The sequence below is a fragment of the Psammomys obesus genome, unplaced genomic scaffold (assembly GCF_907164565.1).
Source record: "Psammomys obesus unplaced genomic scaffold, mPsaObe1.curated_primary_1811, whole genome shotgun sequence".
In the NCBI taxonomy this organism is placed as follows: domain Eukaryota; kingdom Metazoa; phylum Chordata; class Mammalia; order Rodentia; family Muridae; genus Psammomys; species Psammomys obesus.
The window spans coordinates 2,578,727-2,596,755 of NW_026593286.1; the positions used below are offsets into that span (position 1 = coordinate 2,578,727).

General features: G+C 51.9%; 1 protein-coding gene across 1 annotated transcript in view; it reads right to left on the bottom strand.

Moving 5' to 3' along the window:
- Ramp1 (receptor activity modifying protein 1) overlaps nucleotides 1-15,528 on the bottom strand; it is a 42,682-nt gene extending 27,154 nt beyond the window's left edge. Inside the window, exons 1-2 of the mRNA XM_055617139.1 lie at nucleotides 15,408-15,528; nucleotides 2,271-2,409 (exon numbers count right to left, since the gene is read on the bottom strand). Of these exons, the coding sequence (XP_055473114.1) occupies nucleotides 2,271-2,409; nucleotides 15,408-15,459 (191 nt within the window). The 5' untranslated portion in view covers nucleotides 15,460-15,528. The remainder of the gene's footprint in view (nucleotides 1-2,270; nucleotides 2,410-15,407) is intronic.
- Nucleotides 15,529-18,029: the final 2,501 nt, after the last annotated feature.

Consider the following 18,029-nt stretch of genomic DNA (forward strand, 5'->3'; position numbering starts at 1 on the left):
CTGAATGGATTTGGTGGCTAGGATGTGAACCTCCTACCTTTACTCCCCACAGTGATCACTATAACCTGGATTAAGCCCCGTTTCTCCCACAAGTTGCTTTACAACAGGTTATTTTTCATCTCAGCAACACAATAAAATGAACTTTTCCATTTTACAGACTGTCTTCAACAAGTGTGCAGGGACCGTACACTCTGCTGTGGCAAAGGATCACAGAGAAGAAGCAAAGGCTCTGTCCCCAGAATGCAGGGAAAGACAAGGTCACTGGCTACACTTAGTAAGAGGGAAGGTGCCTCTGCAGGGCAGGGAGGGCCCGAGGGAAAATGGGTCCCATCCCAGGAACCTGTACTCCCCACCCCATGCTCTCCAGCCCCCCTCTACCAGGGAGGTTCTGAAGATCACATGGGAGCTTTATCATCCCACAGGACATGCCAGGCCTCCAGCCAGAGTCCAGGTGAAGCCTGTGCCTCACATCACCAAGCATACTCTTTGTGAATGATACTGGACCCCTCTTCCTGTCTTCCCCACCATGGGTCACTAGGACTCCCTCTCTTTTCTCCTGGGCACTGGAAGAAAGTGCCTGTTTTCACAGGGCATCAAGACTGAACACCTATGCATGATGATGGAGAAAAACCTTGTTCTACGAAATGCCCTCAATCACCCTCAGAATCCGTTCAGACATCAGGCAGGCCTGTCATAGCTGGGTCACAGTTCATTCACCATGAATCTCTTCCTTGTGCTACCAGACCTCTGAGTTTCAATAGCTTGTAGATGACTAGATTGCATGGTTAGGAGACCACACAGTTCCTGTGTGCTCAGTTGCAGATGGTTGCTCTGCTGTGTGGTGGTTACTGTGGTGGTAATGACCTCCCAGGGACATGAGGGGCTTCTGGTGATAGCACTGACTTCCCAGACATCAGGGTTTGGGTCTGGGAAGGAGGCTTGGTGTCTCTGCTTTCATGTTGTGTCTGTTTCCTTTGCTGCCCCCAAGCTTTGGGTCAAATTCCTCTTAGTTCACACATGTGTGGACAGTATGTGGATCATTTGAAAGGCAGTTTGTCCAGGCTGTAGTACAGGGTGAACATGACCTAGATTTGCCTGGCTGCTGACTGTCCTTTTGAGGCTAAGGACACCTACCAGCCACCCTGACTAGAAGCTAGGAAAGAAGAAGAGGCTGAGGAGGAAGAGAAGAAGGAGGAAAAGGAGGAGGGGGGCAGGGGGAGGAGGAAGAAGCGATAGCAGCGTTGGTGTTGGCCTTGGCGTCAACTGCAGCAGCAGTAACAGCAGCAGCGCGATGTCTGAGTTTCTCGAGGGAGTTGCTAATTCCCAGAAAGACAGACATTCCTGCCCCTTATCAGTCACTCCTTTTGTCCACATTCCTGCTCTGACTCCCTGGGCTGGAGAAATTTACTCTTTTTTTTTTCTGTTCTATGGCCATGAGTCAAAGGCTCTCTTCATCTCTAATGCTCATCTTTTGAACACTTTTTGTCTGAGGACTGAGCTTCTAGACCTGGGTAGCACCCTAACCCCAGATGGAGCTGGCAGCACACACACACACACACCCCTACACTCCCACTCACCCACTAGAGCTCCAGGATGCTCCCAATCCCACACAATAAAATAGGAACAAAGCTTAGAAAATGCAACATGGACACAGCAAACTTTGATCCTTACTCCTGCTGGTGGAAAGAATATCCTGTCAGGGAGAACCTCCAACCTGCTGTGGGGTGCCTGGGGCCTGAGAGACAGTGAGCAAACACTGTGTTAGGAGGAAGGAAGGGCCTTGGGTTGAAAAGCCAGGTCTCACAGGGAAAGGATGAGACCTTTCCACCCTTGGTGGGACTGTGGGCCACCCTTTCAGTGATAACCTGCCCTGCAATTCTGAAGCTTGAACAGGGTGGGCTGGGCAGAGAGATGGGGAGTCAGCTCGGGCCTGATGATAGGATGGAAGGAGCCAGCAGGGAGATCCCTAGCGGCCTGCCTTCTATCATAAGACAGTCACTGAGGGTTCTGGCACTGAATGAGGCTCAGCTGCCCCCAGGTGCCTGCATTTGGCTGTTATGGGTATTTGAACCCTCCATCCCTTGCTCTCCTGGTAACCATGGCTACCTGACAGCCACTGAGGACACAACCCTTCCACTCTCTGCATTGTCCACCTGCCAAACTGGTACGCCCTTTGCCCTCAATCCCGTCTCTTTAGACCCAATGGCCTGGTGCCCCAATGTAAAGGAGAGGGCCTGCCTCCCAGGCCCTCCTCTGCTGACAGGACTCACCCTATGGTCTTTCCCCAGTCACACCATAGAGTCTTCCCGATGGTCTCCATGTCTTCTTTGAAGCGGGTGAGGCACAGCTCCTGGATGAGAGTGCCATAGTCAGGGTTCCGGCAGGCGGTGACCACGAAGAGATGGTGGGCTGCAAGAGACCATCCGAGGGCTGTTACCTACTGGCTCTCCCTCCTGGTGGGCAGCCTCTCCCATTGCTTCCCCACCCATCACCAGAAGTGTGTGTCTGTGTGATGAGGAGATCTCTCCTGTTTTAGTTTCGTTTGTTGTGATAAAACACCCTGACAAAAAGCAACTCAGGGAGGAAAGAACGTCACGCAGGTGGCCATGTCACGCTCACACGCTCACTTGCTTGTGCCCCGCTCAGTCTCCCCATTCTTACGCAGCCGGGACTCTGCCTAGGGAACGGTGCCGCCCACGGTGAAGCACTCCAACTTAGTTAAGACAACCGCACACGGACATGACACAGGCCAACCCAGTGTGGAAAAGACTCTCCTCCCAGGGCATTCTATGTTGTGTCAGGTCAGTAACCAAAATTAACTCCCACTGTGCCCAAGGCTCCTAACAGACTCTTTCCTTAGTCACGTTGTGTATTTGTGAAGTCCCCACCTGTGTACAGCGAGACCCATGAGGCCCCTTGTTACACTTTCTGCTGCTGGTAATGGCCTCTATTTCCCCCAAGCTCACCATGGGCATTGGCACCAGGCACTGGCCTTCCACTGTTTCATCTCCCACCACGTTTCTCCTAATACCTGCAGAGCTATAGAAACCAAGGCAGCACGCACATCTTGCTGGGACAGAGCTGGGGCAGAGTGGCACAGGGCAGGCCAGAGTGGCACACAGTGAATTCCCCCGGAAGGGAGCTGGGTGCAAGGGCCCTCCTCATATGGTGATAACAAACCCTGGACCATGTGTCCTGATGGTGTGGCCAAAGCAATGAAAGTGAGGCCCTGTGTTTAATTAAAACCAAAGCCCCAAACAGCACACAAGAGCCCTGTCCCCAGCAGTAAGTGGGACCACGTGAGGCCTGGTGGCAGAGCTCTGCAAACCTGGTCTTTCTCTCACTGCAGGCAAACCTGCCACCAGGCTAGTCCCTGCTGGCCCAAGAGTCCCCATAGGCATCATCAATCAACAGGTCTCGGCTGGGTAAGGCAGGTCACCCTGGGAGGCCAGCTGCTCCGGAAGAGAGCCTGAAGATTGTGTCTGGACAGCGCATCTCCCAAAGAGATGGTCATAACTCTGAGCTGGCACTATTGAGGAAGGGGCTAAGGGCTGGGACTTACAAGAGTCCTGAGAGCAAAGGGAGGTGCTGGGGGCTTTTAGGAAAAGCTTAGGAGTAGGCGTGGTAGAGGCCTGCCCAAGGGAAAGGCTGCCAGGTGGAAATCGCTCCTGGGAGGCACTCCGGAGAAGATTCAGAAGAACAGCCTTCAACGTGAGACCTCCATTAGCAAGGGCCCGTGGGAGGGGCTGCTGGAAGTGCTCTGGGCCTAATCCAGAGGCTGCGGAAGCTCAGAAGACAGCAAGGCCCCACCCCCAGCCTTCAGCAAGTCCCTGTACCCACTTAGATTCATACAGCGGCATAGGGTGGGTATGCCCAGGCCACGTGGGTACAGTGAGTGCACCTGGGGGCCTCTGAGCCAACAGCGCACACTTGCTGGTCACGCCAGCATAAGGGAGACTGGGGAAGAAGCAACTTGCCAGGGTCCCTTGTGGAAGCCTTCTTGTGGCAGACAGGAAGCAGCAGGTACACAGCAAGCTCCCGAGGCTAGATGAGACCCTCAGCCCCATGTGAGTGCCAAGGGTCCTCTCTCCGTCTATTTCCATTACTTCATGGCTCTTGGCACCTATACTCGCTCTGTGCCACACCTGACCCTCCTCACATAAACTCCATGCCCCAAGCTGTCCTCCTCCAGTTGCCCACAGCTGCAGGAAGCCACCACACCCTCCACAGCCACAGCCACATCCGGGGTGCTCAGGGTGATGAGCAAAGGCTCTTTTTTTTTTTTTTTTTTTCCCTGAACAAACTTTGCTATGCTTTCACCTCCCACTGGTTTCTGACTCACACACGGGTTGTCCTCCCTGGCACCCAGCAGAGCAGAACATTAAGGTGCCCACACACAACTATCAGGAAACACCCCTAAGGGATGGAAGCCAGGGCGCCTGGGGCCACCCTTGGTGCAAGGGGCGGGCCAGGCAATAGAGAGGCTCAAGAGTCACCGTGGCCTTCCTTCCTGTTCTGCAAGAGTTGATGTTAGGGCAGAGAAGGGGATATCTCAGGAAAGGTTCTGGGAGACATGCAATAGAACCCAGTGCATGGCTCTGTTGCCTCCTGTGGAGAGATGGTCCCCAACAGGAAAAAGGGCACTAAGAGGCTAGGGGCCAGAAGTACCAAGCATATCCCTGTCACACTCCCATGGGAGGGCCACCCTCCTCTCATCCTTCTGCCTTTTTCTTTTTTTTTTTAAAGATTTATTTATTATGTGTACAATGTTCTGTCTGCACATATGCCCGCCGGCCAGAAGAGGGCACCAGATCTCACTATAGATCCTTGTGAGCCACACTATGTGGTTGCTGGGAATTGAACTCAGAGCCTCTGAAAGAACAGCCAGTGCTCTTAACCTCTGAGCCATCTCTCCAGCCTCCATCCTTCTGGCTTTAAGACCAAGATCTCCTGGCTAGTTTTAGTGCCTCCCTGGTCTGGCTGCAGAGATGACCCTATCTGACCTGGCCCTGTCCCTCCCATTTTCCTCCATCTCCCAAGGGGGGGACCAGCTATGGCCAGCCCCATCATCCCTCTGCTGTAATCACCCTTTCCTGCTTTGGAGAGTGCAGAGCCCACATCTGGATTGTGGCCATGGGCAGCTCTGCAGGCCGAGAGTAGCTTCATTTTGTAATCAGAAGAACGCCTTAATTTTTCTTAAAGGACAGACAACAGTAAACAGTAAAACTGCCCCAAACTTTAAATTCACCCTTGAGAGTCAAGGGTCCATTCTGTGTCCTGGCAAATGTAATCCCGTAGGACTGCTGCCTCCTGGAACGCAGACTGAGGAAATATGGCTTCTTGAGCTGCCTGTCAGGGCAGGCGCTCCCCTCGGCTGTGCATAACTTAAGAATTCAGCACCGCTGCTCTGCTCCTTCTCTCCACTACTGTAGAAGGCCCCAGCCGAGCAGAGATAGCATCACACACAGATAGAAGCCATCACAGGTCTAGGACATCAGGAGTAGTGGTGACAGCCACCATCCTGAAGTGTGCTTGCCTCAGAAGCTCTGGAGAGGTGGGCTCGGGGCCTCTCAAACAGCAGCAACCCCCAGGGTTAGCCCCCAGGGCTAACATCTGTCCTCAGAGGCTCTGAGACTATAGGACAGTCCCAGGAGATGATGGTCCCTGCCATAGTATAGTGGTGCCCAGCAGTAACCAGGCACCTGGAACCAGCATTTGCCCTTCCCCACCCTCAGTGACAGATGGCTTCCACAAAGGAACTGGGATGAGGAGAGTGAGGACATCCTGGGAACACGCCTCTGCACCATCTCTACCCCCACACCAGGTCCTCAGGGCATCTTCTGCCTGCGTGGGTGGGTCTGACATCCCCAAGGGTCTCCCCCCCCAATCCCACAAGAACAAAGGCTTTTCGTTGTTTGGCACTAATGCTGGCAACCCAGCTGTGTGAGGAGGTCTGTCTGAAACATTTCACCTAGTAGAGGGTGCAAACTGTACATCTCAGCAGCCCATGGGACTGTCTCTAAATTAGACCACCTTCTAGGCCACAAAACAAGTCTTAACAAATATAAAAGAACTGAGAGTTTTCTAGTATCTTATCAGATCACAGTGGAATAAAACTAGAAATAAATAACAAGACAAGTCACAGAAATTACAGAATTATTCAGGAACTACATAACCATCCGGAACAACAACACACTTTTACACACCTGTTTTGAAGACACACTGGTATATACTCACGCCTCTGGTAAATTGTAGCGTGATAAAGGCTGTATACAGAACACTATAGACAGGGAAACTGAAAGTATTTTCTCCAGTATCACAATGAGGTTAGCAGGCCTACCCTTCTTCATTCTCAGTCTCTCTCTGTGTGTACACACGACATGAGAAGATGGATGTGTTCAAAGCATGCACGTGTGCGTATACACACACATAAGTATTTTCACAATAATAAAGAAAAAGGCTGTCAGTTTGAGGGAGGCACATGGAAGGGGTTAGAGAGAGGAAAGGAGAAAAGCGATATAATTTTATTTTAATTAAAAATGTGTAAAACCTTTTTAAAAAAATTCAAAGAGGAAGAGACACTACCACAGGACTCCAGAACATCCCAAAGATGGGCAGTGGGATGTTCCAGAATCTAAGACTTAAAAGTGATGAATCACAGTATGGTCCCTGACAATGTGTCTCCACCCATAGAGTAATGGATGGTGCCTTCAGGATGGCTGTTGTGAGCACAAAACCAGGAGATAACTACAGCTGATGAGGACGAGGCTCTGTGCACTGCTGGCCAGAGTGTGGGGTGGCGAGGCTGTGGTGGAGAACAGCACAGCGGCTCCTAAGAGATTCACAGATAAACCTCCCATGTGATGCAGCAACCTCGCTTCAGGAGAACCGAAACAGACAGTTGCACGCCACATGACCGGCAGGAGCCAAGAAACGGATCCACGTTTCCTTGGGTGGAGAAATAATCAGGATGTGGTATGTCTATACAGTGGAATTCTATCTGACCTTCCAAAGGAAGGCGAGCTTGACTCACATTGCAATCTAGATGAATCTTGAGAACGGATGCTGAAGGGCAAATTCCACATGATTCTACTCCATATGGTACCACTATAGTTAAAGCCACAGACATAGAGAGCAGAGTGGTGGCTGCCAGTGGCTAGGAGATGGAGGAAGAGGGAGTCAGTGGTTAGTGTTTTATGAGGACAGAGTGTTAGTCATCCTGGAGGTTTCTGAGGACTCCACGAATGTGGACTACTTAGCTGTGCTTTAGGAAACTTGGCTGTATATGGAATCAACTAAGAGATGTGCTTTTAGGGAGGTCTGGGGGGGGTTCAGAAGGGATTAGCTGAGGAGAGAAAAGCCTGTCCTTACGGTGGGCAATGCCTTCCAGCTGTGGCTCGGATATAAAGGGATCCTAGGGAAAAGGCACTGCCTACTTGCCTGCCTTCCCTTCTTGCTGGTGCGCGCATCTACTCTACCGCAGCTGCCCTTACCGCTACATTTCACTGATGTCAGACTCCAGTTTCTCTGGCTTCCCAATGTGGACTGAAGACCAAGGGGCTCTCCAGAGATTTCCTCGGCCAGACTGGGACTGTCGAGGCGCCCAGCCCCGTGGGCTGCGTAGCTCTCAGCTTCCCAGCCTCTTCCGCAAGCAGTCAGCCATTGCTACACTACCCAACCCACACGGTGTTCACCAGCCCAGCAGCCCCTCACGGTGTGCATTCATCCTGTCTGTTCTGCCCTGCTAGGGAGCTGTGACTAAGACAAGCGCAAGTAAAAATAAAATGTCAAAAGCAATGTGTGGGCAGGAAGGCCCAATGTGTGGGCTCCCTGCTGCACTGACTGGCAAGGCTTGTATGCACAAGCTCACATCTGTCTCTTAGTGACAGGAACAATGGATAGTTCCCACGTGTGGGGTCTACAAAGCTCAGAGATCTGGACATGCAAGGTAAGCAAGGACACAGCAGACTAAGTTTTTGAACCTAACGCAGGAAATACCTTATCCACGTGTGTGAGTGAGCGTGCCCAGTCTGCTTGGCTGAGTTTTCTAAGTTTGTGTCTGTCTTGTGCCTGCTGCTGGTATCATCAGAATTTTCTGTTAGTGGTTTCTATTTCCTCTTTAACACAGAAAGCATTTGGAAAACAGTTTTTTTTAAAACTCTCAGGGGCTGGGAGTTTTAATCAAAGGACTGGAATCAACACACATGTGCTGTCTTCTAGTGGCTCATGGCCATTCACAAGAGCCAATGATCAGGGCTAAGGAGTCACCTCAAAGCCATTCTTAAGTGGGGGCGATGACAAGTCTGTTGCCCCAACCACGGTGTAATAAAACCAGTAATGACTGTCTGGGATGCCCAAAGCTTGACCAATGGGAGTTCTAAAAACTGTCTTCCAAATGCTTTCTGTGTCAAAGAGGAACTGGAAACCACCAACAGAAAAATTTGAAGATAATGTGAGACAAAACCTCACACAAGTCATCCAAGCAGAGGCCTGACTGAGCACACTTGCTCACACAAGCGGATTAGGCATTCGGGGAAAACTGATCCTGAAAATATCCCAGAACAGAGAACAGAGGTGTTGCCTTCCTCTCTGTGCTGGAGTTTGGACATGGTAGGTCCTGATGATGCGGAAAGGGCCAGCACAGCACTGAGGTGAGGCTTTTAGGTAGGCAAATGACGGGATTCCATTTTAACAGACTCTTGGCAGATAATGGTAACTTTGAAGCAAGCAGATCCTTGGGCTCTTCCCTCCTCACCGCTTTGCCTTTCTTCCATGAGCTGGGCAGCTGGGCTTTATCAAGGGTTCCTGCCACCATAATCTGCCTCACCACCGTCCGGAGGTAATCCAACTAAGTGACCACAGGCTGAAACCTCTAAAATCCTGAGCCAGAATAACCCTTCCTCTTTTAAGTTGGTTTTATTAGGTATTTTGTGACAGGGATGAAACATCAGCTGTGCTTGACTAGTTTTATGTCAACTTGGTACAAGTTAGACTCACTTGAGAGGGGGGAACCTCAATTGAGAAAATGCTGCCCAGCAACTCAGCTGCGGACAAGCGCGTGGGGCATTTTCCTGACATATTATTGATGTGGAAGTGCTGGCTCAGTGTGGGCAATGCCTCCCTGGGTCGGTGGTTGTTAGAGCCATAAGAAACAGGCTGAGCAAGCCATGGAGAACAAGTCAGTAAGCAGCGTTCTCCCTGTCTCCTGGCTCAGTTCCTGCCCTGGCTTCCCTGGGTGACTGACTAGACTACAAGCTGTTCGAGGGAGTCCCCGCACCCTCTCCATGCTGTTTTGGTCATGGGGTTTACCTCAGGGCGCACTGTACAGGTTGTCCATTGCACGAGAGACTGGACCACTAATCCAGCAAAGAGTCCAAATTTGAAATCTAAACTATGGTTTCTACTCAGTGGGGATGGCTTCTGCCACACTGGGGAAAATCTCAGGTCAGATCATGGTAAATCAGGAACCGCGTGTAGAATATGGGGTAGGGAGAAACAGATACATTCCTAGGAAACCAACAGGCCACTACAAAGAAGATACAAGCAGCAAGATAGCTTGAGAAAACTCCTCCAAGGTGCCAGCCACAACCCAGGGTGGACCAACTGTCCGGTCCTCCAGGAGCTGCCTCATCCTGCCTTGGTACCCAGGGTCAGAGGACAATGGCATGGTTCATGTGGAAGAGAACCTCAGTCCACGAGATAAAGCCACAGAGGAATAATGAGTAACAAAGGCAGGAACAAACAGGAGCCCCTGGAGCAGCGGGGACCTTCCCTCCTTATCCAGGAAGGGAGCAGGCACTTGGTGGAAGTCTCTATCATCACTCCCAGCAGCAGGCCAGCAGGACAAGCTGCTCTGTGAATATTAATGTCTCTTCCTTAACGTGACACGACACTTCATCTGTAGAGAGATGCGGCATCCTGATCCTTCTGCCCTCTTCACTATAGGACAGCGGGATAAAAAGCCCCTGTACCACAGGAGGAAGGTGGATGGTTTGCAGAATTACTGCCACAGCCTACAGCAGAAAGCCTCTGTGGCCAGCTCCCTACTTCAGCGTGAAAACAAAACAAAAACTCATGACGCCTGGGAGGCCATTCCTAGCTGTTGCTGGCCTAGTGACCTGTTTGAAAAGCTTAGGAAGGGAGCTTAAATACCAAACAAGAAACATAAAGGGAAGGGAGACACCACACAGGGCACACACAGGTCTGTTGGGCCTTAGGGCATGGCCCAGGAGGCAAAGGTGCTTATCTCCAAGCCTGAAGACGTGATCTCCATTCCTGGGACCTTCAAGGTGGAAGGAGAGTGTCAGCTCCTTCCTGCAAGTTGCCCTCAACCTCCAGTTGTGAACCATGACACACTTGCCTACAAACATACACACACAAGCAAATAAATACATTTTTAAAAATATGTGCTTTTTAGCTCAGGCTCAGTCAGTTAGGAATGTACTGAGGGAGCACGTTTCATTTGTAGCAGCAGATGAAAACACAGGACTCTAAAGGAGCAATCCTCAGAGAGGAGCCATTCCAGGATTGTTTCTTGAGAAGAGAGTGTCAACCCCAGGCTTTTCTGATGTTTAAGTTCAGTGCCATTACCAGCCCCCGAAAGGTCTAGCAGCTGAGGACATCACTAGAGAATCATCGGCCAGCTAAGGTCCAGGTGAGTTAAAAGTTTACGCAGGGGAATCACGACGGCGCGCTGTGGGGCATCAACCCTTTTCATGTGAGACCCAGTTACCTGTTTTGATCTCTCTTGACTTGTCAAAGTGCCTAGTGGGACCTGAGATTGTCTCAGGCTAGCCTTGCCCGTGGCTGCTGGGGCAGCAGTAGAACTTGGGGACACTCCTTCTCTGGGGTCTTCACTTGACTCAGTGGACTTCGCCTCCCCTCCCTAGGCTTGAGTAAAAGCGAGGGCCTATCTCTAATCACTCTCTGCATCTGTCCCTTCTGCCTCAGGCTTTGACCCTGGCTCGGACAAGGTTACTGCCCTCAGTACCTAAGAGGCCATGCCTCTTTCTTGTGAACCGTTGATTTACATAGACAGCCATCTCCCAGCTAGCTGCCTCCTGTGTAAGGGCACCCGCCTCCACGCTGCATGGATGAACTGCCACATCCAGCAATAAATGGCAGGATGCCCCACTCAATTCAAATTTAGGAATCTTAAAAGAGTGCTAGGCTGCCCCCAAATATCGCACAACACAGGCGCATACTGAAACACTTGTCTGACATTCCAGTTTACCCAAGGATCGTGGCCTACACCTTCACCTTTGGGCTCCCCAGGGTCCTTTCCAGGCCAGCTCCAGCACTGCAGGCACCAGCCCATCCTGGGGTGTAGCCTGAGGCTCTTGTTTTGTTTTGTTTTTGAAGCAGGGTTTTTCTGTGTAGCCCTGGCTGTCCTGGAAGTTGCTCTGTAGACCAGGCTGGCCTCAAGCTCACAGAGACCTGCCTGCCTCTGCCTCCCTTTAATCTGCTGGGACTAACGGTGTGCACTGCCCAGCACCCGTGGCTTTTATAAGACAGGGCTCAGACAGCGCAAATTTCCCTCCTGCTCCCATTGTTCCCCAAGTGCATGGGATCTGACCCTCTGAAAGCATCGCCTGAGAGGCTCAGCACGCTCTAGCTTCACGCCAGTCAACATGGCCTCCAGGACTGGGTTCTCTGCACAGCGCTCCTGTGCTCAAGCTCCTCAGAACTCCACCAACCGCTGAGCTCACCAGCTCACCAGCTCTCCTCTTCACAGCCCGCTACACACACTGCGCTTAGTCACGCTTGGGGTCTACAGACATTGGTTTTAGGAACTTGCTGACACTCAGCTTCACAGATACACTAGCCCCTCGTGGAAAATGGAATGGTGTTTACACACGAAGCACAAATCTGGCCATCTACTGTCTTAAAAATCTCGAAGTGGCTTAGAGCACACAACGCAATATAAATGCCAGGGGAATAGTTGTTATACTATATGTTTCCAGTCTGGACTTTAGTTACAGTGGCGTGCGTGAACACGCACTGGTGTGCACACAGGTCTGTGGAGGTCAGAGGACAACCTTAGGCGTTGGTATTTACCAGCTTCCTGGATTGAAGCAGGGTCAAATGCTGCTTTTCTGCTGCATCCACCAGACTAGCATGCCGGAGAGCTTTCAGACCCCCTTGTCTCTCTTCCCATCTCCCCTTAGGAGCCCTGGGGTGACAGACCTTTGAGCTCTGTGTCTGGATTTTGTATGGGTTAATGAGAATTCAAACTCAGGTCCCCTGGTGTGGCTGCAATTTACCCACTCAGCCATCTCCCTGTTCTGCAGTTTTTGTTGTTGACACAGTTTGATTTTTTGAGGCAAGTTCTCACTAATGTACTATGTTGCCCACGCTGTCTGTTTTGTAATCCTCTGTTTTAGCCTCCCGAGTGCTGCGATTACAGGTGAGGGCCGCCATGTCCAGCTTAAAAGCACGTTGACCATGTAGCTGGTTATAACAGAGGTGAGGCCAGAGGGGCGACTTCAGAGTCAGAATGGGGCATCTCTCTGCCTTGGCACCGTGCACATTTGGTGACAATCACTCTGTCATAGGAGTGGGCATGTCCTGTGCTGTAGGGCAGAGCTGAGGAGAGCTAGTTAGCAGCACCCAGCTTTTAGCCTGGTGCTTTTGTGTTGATGCTGTCGGACCTCTGAGCGATGGGACACGTAGGTTAGATTCTTGACTCACAGATAGGTTCCTGCAGTGGATTCCAACTGGGGCTCAAAAGGTATGAGGAGCACATCTGTTTCTCTTACTCCTAGATGAGGAGCCTGTAGCCTGCAGGCTGCACACTGGCAACTGGCACTCAGATCACCCTGAAAACAGATCCACCCTTCCCAGGGCTCCAGAAGAACACTGATTGTCCAGCCTGTGACCACTCCAGTGGCCAGCACCCCACTGAGGGTACATATGGACATACGGAATCTCAGAGAGGAGGGGCTGTGGGCCCAAGGGAGGGGTGCCGGAGGGTGAGCTTTAGGGAGCCACTCCCTGGCCCAGCGTTTTCACTGGAACTCATACCACATGCAGTGCCCACATCACCCACTCTACCAGATGCCAGTCTAAGACTGATCAGAAACCAGGAAACTGGTTCATTCTGGGGCACGTGTGGGGAAATCACAGACTTTTCCAATGAGCTACTTGCCCCAAGTAAGAACTGCCTCTAAAACGTTTCCCTATGTAACAGCTCGCTGCAGCCAGCATGGATGGAAACACTGTTCCGAAGCCTTGGGCTGGACTGATAGTCCCAACACAGACCCAGCATGTGCTCTGGGAATAAGACAAACACCCTCTCTGCCTCTGTGCTCACAGTGATACCAAACAAACACAGTGATTCGATTAGCAAGCGGGAGTCCTTGGGTCTGGACTCCACGACTGGACCTAGGTCTGGATAAAAACAGCAACAGAGCCACACACTGACTTCCTGGGGTGCTCATTTCACTTGTAGTTTATATATAGTTCAACAAATAGTCCCGACTCTCAAACCCGCCCCCTCTTCTAGGTCTCCAGCATGACAGACAAGGAAGGAATGCTTTCCCCAGTACAGAAGATCCAGGAGCTGATCCGCTGGCATGCCTGAGTGAAGCCTGCAGAAACAGAGCTTGCAAGGCCGGCACCAAAGCTGCCCAAGCTGGTCTGCCTTACAAGTGCGGCTCATCTTTTTCTGCCTGCTGAAGAGCCTTTTGATGATTGTGCATGAATTTTTTTTTTTTTAAATGCACGTGGTCTCAAAGGAGATGCTTTACAAACACAACAGCACACTCGGGGAAGTCAGAGGGAAATGGAAAAGATCTATCTGCCGAGGTTTGGATAACTACAAATAAAGTCAGCAGGTTGAATAAGAAAAGATCCAGCTTGTTTATGAATCGTCCCAGATTAAGATCTCAGTCCTGCAGATCAGCATACTTTAAGGAAAAACAGAAACCCACACAGCCGCGCAGGATATCAAACTCCATCACCAAGGAGATCTGGCCAGTAGCAGGGCTGGGGAAGAACAGTGTGAGCTCAGTGAGCTCCGCTCCTCACAGCTGGGCTCCTAAGACATTAATTCACCGATAACCTCATAAAGTTGTGTTTGTTCTCCCAAGACATAACATCAGCCAGAGCGCTCGGGGCTACGTCAAGCACAGGACATTGGACTGTGAGCAGAGCCCTTTTCCTGGCAAACACAGGAGGTCCTTGCATGTGGTCAGACACAGTGTTCTATTTGCCCAAGCCTTCCAGGGTACAGACCCCTGGTACGCTAGCAAAGAACCTTTATTTGCTTATTCTTAAAAAAAAATTACCCAACCAGCTCCCCGCCTTGCTAACACAGAAATGTTCATTTCTTAGGAAACCAAAGCTGAAATTCCACATCAAGCCAAAAGGATCTTAACACAAAGATCCCAGCATTATTATAAGGTTTTTGATTTTCATTTCGAGTTAAGCTAATGCATGTAAGGAGTAACATCCACCTTCAGAGTCTATTACACAGAAGCAGATTTTTTTTTTTTTTTAATGCAGACCCGGCACTCCTTGGCGAGGTTTACAAATGGGCGAGATTGGCTCGGCAAATGGAAGGTCTCTCAGTGCTGTTCCGGCCCAGTCACAGCAGACAGGCCACGCTGCCTCACGCTGCTTCCTTGCCTATAAACAGTGCCAGCGGCCAGCCTCTACCACACCAGAGCCTGCGCAGCAGGTGCTTCTGACCAACACCAGGGTGTGGGAAAGGGGCACAAGGACCACTGAAGCCACAAGGCCTTGCCAGGGACACCGGACTGTTTTGCTTTCATTAAAAGGTAGCTCTGTACCTGAATTATGTCTAACAGATATGGCAGCCCAGGGTCCTGATGGAATTCTGAGCGCATTACAGACAAGGGAGCTGAGATGGACAGTTTCTTGTTGCAACCCACGGGCTGCAGTTCATGATCACTCGAAAACAAAAACCCCAGCAAGTGTGCCACCTCTGACTTTATTAGCCACAAGTGCCAAGTTAACAAGCCAGCAATAAACCCCCCGTGGAAATAATGGTCTCAACAAGCAACTGCTGGAGGCGACAGTCAGGGTTCTAGCTGTAGCCCGTGCCCAGATCCCTAAGCTGGCTCTGGTTGAAGTCCAGCGCATCTGTAAGCTGCGCTCAGCATCAGTTTGGAGAATTGAAGTGCAGGCAGGGGACCCCGGCGCCCCCATCCCTCCCAGAAAGCAAGGTGCCCATTGTATGTTCAAAAGTTGCTGGTGTCTTCGGAAGGCCGGCTGGGGGACGTGTCCACGCCGCCCTATTTCAGAGTCAGCATTAGGTGGTGCAACCCCGGCATCACCCTTTGCTGTCCTGGGGGAGCCGCTGTCCCGAGTTAAGGTGAAGGTGCGTTCAGGTGTTGCCCTCCCGGCCCCAGGTCACCACCAGCGCTGCAGCCCTGGCTACTCACCCAGCAGCAGCCAGAGGCCGCGCCGCGGGAGGCCCCGCAGGCCCGGGGCCATGGCAAGCAGAGCCCCGCCGCCGCCGTCCCAGCGCCTTGCCGAGCTCTGCGCTCGCTGGAGACGCGCCGGGGGCGGGAGCTAGGGAGAGGCCGCGCCCGGCCCACTGCAGCTCCTACGCCCGCGGCTGTCGAGGGCGGAAGCTGGCGGGCGGCACCTGAGGCTGGAGTGCAGCTGGGACTGGAGGGGAACCTTCTGGAACGTCTGCGGGATGAACGGGCTGGGAGGGTCTCCAGGTCCGCAGACCGGGCACCTCCATCTACAGGGCTGGGTTCCGCAGTTATCCTGTGGTCTGCTCTGCAAACAGCCAGCTGTCCCGTCTCCTTTCCCGGTGGGGTGCCAGAGTGGTGGGGGCAAAACCAGCCCTGGCAACATCTGTAGGTGTTGGGGCCTCAAAGGATGGCCAGTGGGAACAAGGTTCCTTGGAGGGACAAAGGTGTGCTTGTCAGCAGGTGGTGATAGGCCAGGGTAGGGCAGCAGAGTCCATACATACTGAACTTAGAGACAAAAGGATTGCCAGGTAGAAAGGTGACAGACTTCCTTCGGGGTTTGCTATGAGACACGCACACAGAATGGACCAGTAGCGGGAGTTAATATAAGCAAGACAGGCTGTGTGACGCTGGCATGCCGGGAAACCTGGGGCAGATGCCCGAAGTGCAGGGTAGGGCCTGACCCGGAGAGGGAGCAGCCTGCACTCGCAAGACTTCACTGGTGGCTGCACTGCACGCTGCAGCCCAGCAGGTTATCACTGGCCCCATGTAATGGCAGGGGCCTCTCGTAGGGCCGGCCCTGCTGCAATACCGCTGGTCCAGCGTGCAGCAGAGGAAGGGACAGGGCTAGGGGCTGCTGCCACCTTCTGGCCAAGTGGTCAGGACCTTTAACAGCAAGCTGGTACTTGTCCTGAACACAGACCACACAGACATTTGGGATCTGCTTACCTATGACTTGGAGGACCCCAGTGTCCTAAAGTAAGGTGACATGGAAAAGGGAACACATTCTTTTGGGTTGTCTGGCCCCTCATTTTGAACCTTATAAAGTACCTACTAGGAGGCCAGCGCCTGTCATTGATTGACATGGCTTTACTCCCAATTCAGTGCTTGGGAACTTCAGAGCCCTGCCTTGTAGTAATGAATCTGGTGGGAAGCTCTTATTTTCATGTCTACAGCTGAGAATCTAGGCTATGAGGTTCCCCAGTAATTGGCCGCGAGTTTCTCCCAGCTCACACATACAGTAGCAACTCTTTGATGTCTGGCCCTAGTGAGAATGCCCTGTGACCACAGGTTGGTCCCTCCAAGTCCACGGGATTTTCTCACACTTCTAACTGGTAACTGGGAGCATCCGATTCCCTCCCCCCACGGAAGGCCATGTACTGACACTAGGTTAAACAGCAGCAGAGGAAGAGGGGCCGTTGATGCCGTTAACGGTGGAAGTGAGCCAGTCTACAGGTTGGTACCACATCTTCAGTGGACACAGTTCCCGCTTGCACACTGCAGAGCAACTACACCTCAGCAATTGCCACGGTGGACCGAGCAGCGAGCTCCGAGAATAGGAAATCAGGGCAGCCTGGGACTGCCTACTTTCCAGACCACAGTAGAGAGAGGAAAGCCAGGGTCCAGGGAACCAATCTAAGTAACAGAAAGGAGACTGCTGTGAGGACACAACCGAGAGGTCCAGAGTGCAGGCTTCACACCTGTCTGTAGAGGGGAGGGAAGAACCAGACCTCGCACAAGTCTGGAACTGCCTGCTTCCCACCACTGTAGAGGGAAACAAAGGGTCCACAGAGCAGCAGCGACGAGCAGAGCAGCGCTGCCTCAGGCATCGGGATGAACAGAGACGCTGCTCTAAGCACAACCTGATGGGGCTTGACAGCAAGCAAGACCACGCAGCGCACGGCTCCATGTAACCACTATAGCCGAAACAGGATCATACAATAAAAGGACAAAACACCAGAGAAATGTGGCTCCACTTTGAGTGGCCTGGAAAAAGAGTGTGAAATACACCCATGGGGCTATAAACCCAAAATATCAACAGCACCCAAACACAAGAATCCTGAGGAAAATGCAGTAAGGGACAGCACAGGCAATTGTGTGACACCAGTGACAGAGGAAACCTCAACAGCAGCCAGGGAAAGGGACGCAGCAAAAAAAGGGGACAGCTGCAGGCACAGGTGGGAAGGGCACCCACCAGCTGCTCTGAGGCTGCCATTCTCCATGGGAGGCCACACCCCGGCCACTGCTGCTACAAGTCGGTAGTTCTAAAGCACAGCTAGATAAGGACCAGCAGAAGGCATCAGGAGCACTCAGCTTCAAGCATCAGTTTGTCAAGCATCCCAAGGGAGCTGCTGTTACAACCCAAACACTCAGGGCTTGCAAGAAGCTTAGAACTTTACTCCCTCAAATGCCCTCAAGGGAAAAGCACACAAAACCCCAAGAAGTAAACTGTCCATTTGACAGACTATAATGTGCTGCACATCACAGGGACAACTCAAGAGCGGCAAAGTAAGGAATCACAAGCTCTGTTCAGAGCACAGCCCACCCTTTACCAGCCACACAGCAGAGAGCAGGGACAGACAG